Genomic DNA, 10,746 nt, shown 5'->3' on the forward strand with positions numbered 1-10,746 from the left:
AATACCACGTGCGGGCGCGCACGTACAGTGCGATTAAAACTTCGTGGCCCATGCGCAGAAGTCGGTATTTTGTGGAAGAGCCACACTCAAGGGGCCAAAGAGCCGCATGTGGCTCGCGAGCCACAGTTTGCCGACCACTGCCCTAGGATATTTTTCCATTGATTTTTAGGGGGAGTGAAAAGGAGGGAGGAAAGGAGAGAGAAAAATAGAGAAACATCAATGTGAGAAAAGCACATTAATTGGTTGCCTCCTGCCTGCTCCCCAATTGGGGCTGGGGATCGAATCTGCAACCCAGGTATGTGCCCTTAACTAGGAATTGAATACACTCAAACCATTGAGCAACACAAGCCAGGGCTCGGTGCCTCATTTCATTCAAATATAGTGGAGTCCATCATTGTGGCTTCCTTGAGACTGTTATCAATCACTTCATTAAAATGTATCAATTTGCATTATAAGATGAATTAAATATTTATTTTGCATGGTAATTTGGCATTCATTTAAGTTCATCCCTATTTCATAGTTAACAGTTGATTATCTACATTAATAAAGTAATGCCAAGTATACAGATGGTCATATCCAAGAGGTACAGATTTTTTCCTTTATGAAATAAAACTTTTCCTTTCATTGTCTTTTTGCCTTGACATATCCTTAGTTAAGTATAAACATTAGCTTGTACCCTCTCAGTATCTGCCAGCTGAATAGTGCCAAGAGACACCTATAGGGTGCTACTTGTCAGGAAGACATCAGCCGTCATTAAAAATCCACAAAACTGATACAGTCCAATACAACTTTCTGATTACAGAGTCAAAACTGCATATGCGGTGAACTGATACACATAAACTGCATTTTGCTCTTCAAACACAAGTTGAAAACAACTAGGAAATCAGATAACTAAAAGGAAGCGGTTGAGCAAATCACTTGATTGAAGAAAAACAAGCAGGGGACTTAAGTAAAATGAACAGGCTTAACCCTAAATCACTGCCAAATAATTTTAAAAAATAAACTCCACCTAGTATAAAAATTGAATAATATACAGTTAAAGCTTCCTCTAAATACACAGATTTTATTTCCATCTTGAAAAGAAAAGCTTCAAGTACAGAATTCCATTGCAAGTTGAATTTGGTTATTCCTAAGAAAGTCATCTGTTTGGTTCCTTAGATTTTCTATTTATACTTTTCCCTTAAGTAAGCACTGCAAAGACTATTTGTGTAAGACAAGCATGTCAAACTCAAAGGCTAACACGGGCCAAATAAACAAAGTTTAAGTTTATGTGGGCCGCAAAAAAACAAAAGCTTCAATTTTCATAGAAACATAGGTTTATTTCGATAGTGACATGCTGAATACAAAGGGCTGAAATAAATGAGCAACTGTTAACATAAAATAATAGAACATTTTCATAAAAATTAATATTTTTTTTCTTGAACATTAACTTACCAGACACTGAATAACTGCACAAATTAATAAGTGTAATACAAATAAACCCATTTTTCTTGTTCTCCAAAAGCGAAATATTTCCTGTTGTGCACACCAAACAAGTCAGTACAAGACTAATGACGTGGCAATTGGCTGCTAAAAAACTAGCTGCTAGTATTAGTGAAGAGAAATGGTGCGCCAGCGCATAAGGCGCGTAAGGGAAATGAATGCAACATGATTACAGTAATCAGTTATTAGCAAACATTTTAGTTTGTTATTAATAATTATGTATAACAGGATATTGTAAAAATTAAATTACAAAAGTTTTATTAAAACATTTCTTACATACCGTTATATTGGCTGGGCCACATGCGGCCCGTGGGCCACGAGTTTGACATGCTTGGTGTAAGACATTACTAAAGTATTGTCCAAAATGACATTTTCCAAGTATAAAGCGATATGTAAATGTTATTAAAGCCACACACAGCCTTTGAGATTCCTGTTATGCTCTGTTGGGAAAAGCTCCATCCAGATGCTAGAAGACTTTTTTAAATGTGAGCTTCTATAACCAGGACAGGTCTTTGAAAAATGATGACTTAAATTTTTAACTTATGTCATTAGGTCATACCAACATTAAATTCGAGAGACCTCAGGCTACAAATGATCTTATTTTAAATGAAAACTTTTTTTCTTTTCTATTAGGCTTAGAGTCATTCTTAAATCAATTCTTTAAGTTAAATGAGAATCCTTAATGGCCTATGAACAAAATTTATAGTAGTAAATTGTATATAAATATAAAACGATTACATATTTATGATCAAATTCTTAATAAATGAATGAACCATTTAAATGAGAATAATCTCATTATGTGCACATTATAAACTTTTCTCATAAATCTGTTTCTGAAAGATCACCATTTTATCACTTGCAAATCTTAGAAGCAAATCATATAGAAAAAAGCAACAGTCTTGCACAGGTGTGGGGGAATGTAACAATCCACTTAAGTAGGTAGCTGTTCTTACCACTGGGTGATTATGGTTTGTTTTGTTCTTTTTCAGTTTGTAGAGTACGCAGAACTGTCTCTGCATCCATTAAGTTTAAATGTCCCGTTAAGAATGTATAATCAAACATCTAAGGGGTAACATTATGAACCACATGGAAGGAAGGTAGAGAAAATTGCTCAGGATAGGTACTGCCTCCAAACTTTTCTAGTAACTACCTATGAAACCTCAGTTCAAGTACTTCACTACTGTGAGCAGATGCCCCATCTTTAACATTTGGAGGTTTGGCTAAATCCACCTTGAGGTCACTATCAATTCTCAAAATAGCCTGTGGCTTAAATTCTGGTTTAGCCATGATGTAGTGTAAATAACAAATAGGATAACATATTTCGATTTTGCATTTTGATTTAAGAATACTTACAGTTAAGGCTGGTGGTCCTGGAGGTCCTGTTTCACCCTAAAATAAATTAAAGAAAAGTTGCAGTTATCAGTAGCCTCTTTTTACACATAATATTTGTAAATTTTCTGAATAGATAGAAACAATATCTGAATAGATAGATAAATCCTGAAGAAAAGAAAAGTAGAAGTTTATCTTGATAAAAGCACAATGAGAAATGTATCATGTGCTTTGAGCTCTCATGATGTAAGTATCACCTGGTGCACTCTTATGTTTTTTTGCAGGACTTGTTTTGAAAAGCTAAAATAATCTAATTTCTATACTTTTATCCACTGAACCAAAATTAGAAAGAATATTTCTTCAAATATGACTATTTGCCAATGGAGCAGCTGGGACATGTCACAATGACGGACAATTTTTCTGACAAAGTTAGTATGAGGATCAGCAGAAATAATAAATGGATGTCCCCACTTCATGCCTCCCAGCTGCAAGAAGTGGTCCCATGGCCTCTTCTAATGCTCTGCTGAATTGGCATTGCACTTGCCATCAATTGTAAAAGGCTTTGCCCATATTTATGTATTTTTAAATACTAACATTGCTTTGCTGATGTATGTGAATACAAATTACCAGATGGATGTATTGACAAACGAGTCAAAGTCTTTAAAAAATGGTTCATCTAAAAGTTCACTATTTTCTGATATGTAAATACTAGTGGCCCGGTGCACGAAATTCATGCACATTAAAAAGGAATTAATTAGAGGAAATATTTTAATATTGCTATTTGCCCTTTCTCTATAATAGAAGTGTCAGATGAAAGAAAATTAGTAAAATGTATATGAAAATCTTCCTCCTGTTAGAGTCTGGGGCGCGCCACGGGACCCAGAGTCAAGTCATTAAGACCAAGCATCATGGCTATCATCCTTATTTAAGTGGAGACTATGGAGAGCATACGCTATGTGGCATGGGGCACTGGGACCTTGTATTCTCAGATTGAAACTATCTCTATAACTTTCTCTTTTCTCATCTAATACAGTCATCTCAAAAGTTAAGACAGCATTGTATATTCATTATTTGGGGGAATGATTGAATACAAATGACCAATCTTTGTTAAGAAACATTGATGTAGCTTATATCACTCACTGAGGACCGATTTATAAGACCAGCTTTAATGCAGAGGTAAATATTGACGACAGACAAGGATTTCTAAATGTGCTGATGGTGGAGAACTACATATAGTGCAAAACACCCATGCATACAATTCTCATCAAATTGGGATCATCCAATGACCTTGCGCCAAACGACTCTTGCTTTTACTATTTCTTAATTCTCTTTTCAAGGTCAATTGCCAATATGCCACTATAAAATGGCATATAAGAAAAGGTGGCAGGAAATGGAGCATTTAGACGAAGATACTAAATTAGCCTCCTTTCCCCCAAAGGCCACCTGCTTCACCATTACAGTAGCAGCTCAGTGCTACTGGCAAAGTTCCCTGATACAGGACACGGTTGCTAATTTGGTGATGGAATACCTAATGCTGTTAAGCAAGAAAGAGAAAAGGAAAATCTTATAAACACAAATTAATGTTGACTAGCAATTGTGCATTTAGTCTCTTCAAACTAATTAAATGAACCAAAAAAAGGCTTTTCTTGTTCAGATGCTTTTAACATAACAGCCTTTGGTTCATTTGAACAAAATTAACTTTTGGCAGTTAAACAGGATCAATGAAAAGTCACTGCGCAGGTCAGGTTCTCAGGGGTTTCTTAAGATCGGCACTATTCTCGGTGAGCATGATACCTTTTCTCCTTTGGGGCCAGGTGCACCACGAGGACCCAAGTCACCTTTCAAACCCTGTACAAAAAATAAAACCAATGTGATTTCTATACACAGTGCACAGAAAGCTTCCATTTATAACGAGTCATTAGTCACAAAATAAATCATAATTTACTGAGCTCCCAAACCACATTCTGCAGTGTGTGGAATGGAGAGAAATGGAGACAACTGGCAGTGAAATGACAAGCAACATCTGCGCTGCGGTGGGTATAGATATGTTAAATCAGTGTGAGTCCTCCATTGTGCATATTTGTGCAACTTTGCTTCCTGCTAAAATGACATTAATTCACCATCTGGGAGAACATCACTTAGATCTATATGAGCTTTTAAGTATCCACTTTGGATTAAACTTGGAGATGTTGTAAATACCTCTGATTTAGCATTGATTTGCCCCCAAAATTCAAGATTTAAATTAAAAAAAAATATTTTTATGTCTCTATCAAGAAATCTCATTGTTGGGGGAAAAGAAATGAAAGATGTATTCTTTTCCAACCACTCACAAAGCTGAAGCTAAAATGTAATCTCTTTTCTGTTTTAAAGTGTGATTTAGTTCTTGAATTTCTCTCTTTTTTTTAAACCTGGATTTATAAAGCTATCAAATGAAACTATATAAGATACAGCATATCAGACAGTAAATGTATTCATGGATTTAGTTCTTGAATTTCTTTTTTTTTAAAAACCTGGATTTATAAAGCTATCAAATGAAACGATATAAGATACAGCATATCAGACAGTAAATGTATTCATAAATCTCCTAGACTCTTGGGTGTTTTAGTGGGCCTTTAGTTGATTTGACTCAGAAATGACAGCTTTCAGAATATTACAACACATTTCACCACAGGAGATCAATTCTACAGTGGAATGTACTCACAGTGTAAATACAAAGAAAGCTAGACAGACAATACCTTGACTGTGTGGTAAATAGGAAAAAATATCTTTCCTTGTACTTAATTTAACACATTGAATGAGGGAAGAACAATCATGGAAAAAGAAATATTCTGAAGCCATACAATGCACAGTAAATCTAGGTGTCTTACTGTTCCGGAAGGGTCCAGCTATCACTGCTCTGACATTTTGTAGTAAATAAACAATGCCCAGTGCCATCACCTGTAGCTTCCTCAATGCAGAAGCTAACAATAAATTTAAAGGAACAAAAGAAACTGGATACTTAAAATCTTGTTGCAGAGAGTATGTGAAAACTGTAGTCTTATACTTTAAGGAAAAAAATGAATGAAAACAGCATCTAATTGGAAAAAGAAAACAACCCTTTGTAATTGCATAAACACAAATGTAGTTTATAGCGATGTAGTTTATAGCGATGTTTCTTTCATCATTACCTTGGAGTAGTTATAGACCAAAGATGAGTGAAAAATAAATCATCTTTGAGCTGTCATATTCTCTTATTCTTTGAAATATCCATTCCTTCCCAACTCAAGCAGCACATGCTCTATTTGTACATGCCTCTGGAGTGAAACTTTTAACCCACATATTCTGAACACTTGTGGGAAGAAAACTACCAGTTCTGTAACCAGTTTTTATTTTTAATGCACTCCTTCATTCATCCACTTAGTCAATAAACATTTATTGTATGCCTGGTTGCAGTCACTCTTCCAGCCTTCAGACCTGCACTGTCCAATACAATAGCCATGAGTGGCGTGTAGCTTTTGAGTCCTTGCAATGTGGCTAGTCTGAGCTGAGATGTGCTGTGAGTGTGAAATACTATTGGCTTTTTGATATTTGGTACAAAAAAGGGATGCAAATTACTTATTAATACTTTCCATGTTGATTATACGTAAGCAACATTTTGGACATGGGATTCAATAAGATATGCTATTAAAATTAGTTTCACATATTTCTTTTTAATTTCTTAATGTAGCTGTTAGAAATGTTATATATTTACATATGTCTTGCATTTGTAATATTATATTTTAAAATAATATTATATACATAATATTATATAATACACAACATAATGTAGTACTCTGATATAGAGGTACAAAAAAAGAGCAAGAAGTTCACAAAGACTCTCTCCTTGACCAAACTTTAGTCAGGCTCCTCTGAGCTCTCTTCTTGACGAGGCCTCAATCTTGGTCCCCAGCCTGCCCCCCATCCTTGATATTTGATCAGGCTCCTCATCCCCCACATTTGATGTCCTTTGGCCTGCCATTAGCAAGAATCCCCCTACCCTTGTTGTCTGTTCTTAGTAATTTTCCATTCACTGACTCATCACTCTGTGGGTTGGCTATAAATCCCACTTGTTCTATTTGTATTTAGCGTTGAACACAATCTCTCTTCCCTATTGTAATACCCATATAAGCAATAGTCTTAAATAAAAAGACTTCCTTACCATTTTAATAATTTTTTTTCCTTAACAAAAATCAAGATCTCTGCCCTTATAAAACTCATGCTTTAAGATAAAGGTGATTGACAATAAATAGGTCAACCGGCTGAATGTGATAAACGTGAAGGAAGTGAGAACTACTACTTCAGCAGGGGTGGTCGGAAACAGCTTCTGTGTGGAGGTGACATTTGTTGTTTCAAAAGATCCAGCCATGCAATGATCCTGGGGGAAAGCACTGGGGTTGAGGGAACAGCTAGCACAGAGCCCCGAGGGTGAAAGGAGTGTCATGAGTAAGCAGGTCAGGAACCAGAGAATAAGTAAAGGTTAGCCAGGGGTCATGGCACACAAATTGCTGGCCATGGTAAGAAGGATAGGTTTTGTTGTAAGTACAGTGGGAAGCCACTTATTGTTTTAAACATGGAAATGACCTGATTTGACTGTGTTTCAAAAGTAAACCACTGGCTACAACATGAAAATAGACTAAAGGCAGCAAGAGTGGAAGCAGAGAAGGCGCTATAGCAGCTTTTCAGGCAAGGGAGCAGGATGGCTGAGACAGGGTGGTGGTAGAGAGGGAGAGAAACATCGATGTCTGAGAGAAATATTGACCAGTTGGTTTCGCACCTGTAATGGGGATTGAACATGCAACCTAGGTATGTGCGCTGCCTGGGAATCGAACGTGCAACCTTGTTGGTGTATGAATAACGCTCAACCAACTGAACCAACTGAACCAACCGGCCAGGCAGGAGTCACATTTTATGCATAACCTTTAGTAAGTTATTTAAGCTTCCCTGTAAAACACATTATAAATAATAGTTATCTGGAAAGCTTGTTCTGAGAATCATATGTTGTAAGAACACTTAGCACATGGTAGGTACTTAATAAATGCTGCTTCTACTTTTCAAGTCCACGTTGAATGGCTAATTAGTAGTTGAGTTTTGTACTCATGTTGATGGATATGTACAATTGTGCTTTAACTCACATAAGGATAAAATGCAATTGAGAAGTATTGCTTTCGTCAAGCTTCTGCTTTTATGGCCACTGAAGTGGGCCCATGTAACTCATGTCTTCCTGTGACAGAGTACAATGTTTTTAAGGCCGTGGCATCATAATAGGCTCTGAGAAACAGATCTGTAATGCTTTTCTCAAGTGCAATTTTTCTCCTCATGTCACACTGGTGCTGCTATCTGTGGTTATTGAATACTGGGGAGAAAAAGACATAGTGCTCACCATAAAGCATAAAGAATCAAATGGAACAGACTCCGAATTCAATATTGAATAAGGTAGGCATCTATTACCAAGGTTCTCAATAAAATTCATGTGTATAAAGATTCTCAAAAGTACAGTAGTTGATTCTGTATGCGAAGCAGAGACAGGACTTCGTCCAAAGGCAAGTGGAAAGCTGAAGGACGATTGTAACCACATTTATAAAAGCAGGTAGATGATGAAATTAGTTTTTATTGGAAGATCTACTCATAAAATTTAGCATTTTTGAAAATCAGAAGATGATACAAAATAATGTTATTTGTTAAAATTTTTAACCCATCGATGATGCTTTACCCATCTTCCACTGACTGCATCTTACTCCCCAGCAATGGCACCAGCTATTTGCTTTGCTATTCCAATATTTTTTTTATTCAGGATTGCAGATTGCATTGGTATAAGGAGATTAACATGATTATTTTAAGGACATCAGTTGCTGTAATTCTGATAAGGGATGTTTGAAAGACAATAATAAAGATGCAGAGGAAGAGACTAAACTCAATGATTGAAATCTACTTTCCTAAGATGATATAACCCCACAAAAACAAATGAATGAATAGCTATTTCTATTAGAGGTAGACGTGTTTTATTTAACAGTTTCTAAAAACAGCAAATGTTTACATAGCTCTTACTGTATGTGAGTCACTGTTCTACATGCTTTACATAGGATATAATCCTCAGCAAAAGCCTTTAAGTATTATTAATATGAAGACCCCATTGTGTAAATGAAGAAACTGAGTCCAGAAAGTATAAGTAATGTACCAAGTAGTATGACAGCCAGGCAGTGGCTGAGCTGGGATCTGAGCCCAGGTAGTCTGGCTTCAAAGGCCACATTAACAATGTTGCAAGTCTCCCTCTCAAGTCTGTTCTGAGATGCCACTGTTGAATGTGTCTCACAGTAGGCCACAATCAAAATCATTTAATTATAAACTAGAATGTCTTAAAGGTGGGGTCTTGTATTTTGAAGGCTAAATTGTAGCAATTCAAAAATTTGACAATTTCAATATATGTCTGCCATGCATTATTTAAACTATATTTGGTATGCAATCTATAATAATAAAAGTGTAATATGCTAATTAGACCGGACAGCTGAACAACCTTCTGGACGTCCTCCTGGACGACCTTCCGGATGAAGCTGGGGCTGCGAGGGCCGAGCCCCTTGCACGAATTTTGTGCTTTAGGCCTCTAGTATTTAATATTTAAACTGTATGTGTTTAGTCAATACTGTTGGTCTAATACTCAAATATGCTAGAGATCAGTCCACAGTTTATACACACACACACACACACACACACACACACACACACCCATACACACACACAAACACACACAGGGAAGGAGGAGGAGGAGAGAGGGAGAGAGAGAGAAAGAAAGAAAGAGACTCAAGCTTGAACTTAAAAAGATGTCAGGGCCTTTTCTGTCCTATTGACTAAGATTTGCCACTGGTATTTAGTTAGTGAGCTTCAAGGATGCTGAACATTCTGCTCTTGTAAGACAGTCCCACGTGGCAAAGAAATGTCTTGCCCCAAATGCCAACATTATCCCCTTGAGAGAGATCGAACCACTGCACCTTCCCCTTTAAACAAGGTTTACACTTTCTGAAGTGAGCTTGCACATTTTGTAGGAAAGCTGGCACAGAAATTATTAAAAGATACATTTACATCAAGGTATATGTAATATGCAAGAATAAAGACTATAAAAAGGGCCTTTGGTTCATGTACTAGAAATATTAAATTCTTCCAATTTTCTCTGACTTGGAAAGAAGCTGGAGTGAGCTGGCCCATTGATTTGATTCACTACACATCCTAACAGAATATTCCTGAAGTTATAATCCCCATCACGGCTTGACTTCGATTCAAATGGAAATAGCGATTATAATAGCCTTCATTCCCTACGAATGTGTACCTGTGCTTATGGAAAGTCAAAGTCACTGTCATAAGTGCCGAGTGATTTTTAGCTTGCAGAGTCTGTTTACTTTGGAATTGAAAAATAGACAATAACAAGGGTGGCATGAGTTAGTGGAAAATAAGAGACTTTTCAGTTAAACATGTAGGGTGAAAGGGGCTGATTTTTACCATTTTCTAAAAGAACGTTGCTTAATTTCCCAAGCCTTTATTTCTTGACTCTGAAATAGTCTAGCTAGCCCATAAAGCTAGGGTGAGGATCGAATTTCAAATTCCTCATGAAAACAGTTGATAAACAATAAACAACCACCATCAACGCTATAATAGCTGCACACTTGATTCTTCACTCTGATTCGTGGTAAAGGGGAAGGAGGAGAACTTCCATTACTTTCCTTATTTCTCTTTAGTCATGACTCCTAAATATCTTTGGCAAAATTAAGGAAAGGAAAATAATATCATCTACATGTTAATTAAGTAACCAACTGAGAAAAGCTAGTCACTGTGCTTTGTCATGCTTTATGATGTACCTAATGAGCTACACTAAACAATGATGTGGTTAAAGAAATGGCAGCCTGTGGCTGGGGCATGTGAAGGACACTT

At 36.5% G+C, this 10,746-nt stretch overlaps 1 protein-coding gene across 1 annotated transcript in view; it reads right to left on the reverse strand.

Annotated features, from left to right (window-relative positions):
• Positions 1-10,746, reverse strand: part of COL19A1 (collagen, type XIX, alpha 1) — a 312,484-nt gene that overhangs the window by 160,325 nt on the left and 141,413 nt on the right. Inside the window, exons 15-16 of the mRNA XM_014547409.1 lie at positions 4,606-4,659; positions 2,836-2,871 (exon numbers count right to left, since the gene is read on the reverse strand). Coding sequence (XP_014402895.1) covers positions 2,836-2,871; positions 4,606-4,659 — 90 coding nt within the window. The remainder of the gene's footprint in view (positions 1-2,835; positions 2,872-4,605; positions 4,660-10,746) is intronic.

The sequence above is a fragment of the Myotis brandtii genome, unplaced genomic scaffold, assembly GCF_000412655.1.
Source record: "Myotis brandtii unplaced genomic scaffold, ASM41265v1 scaffold471, whole genome shotgun sequence".
In the NCBI taxonomy this organism is placed as follows: domain Eukaryota; kingdom Metazoa; phylum Chordata; class Mammalia; order Chiroptera; family Vespertilionidae; genus Myotis; species Myotis brandtii.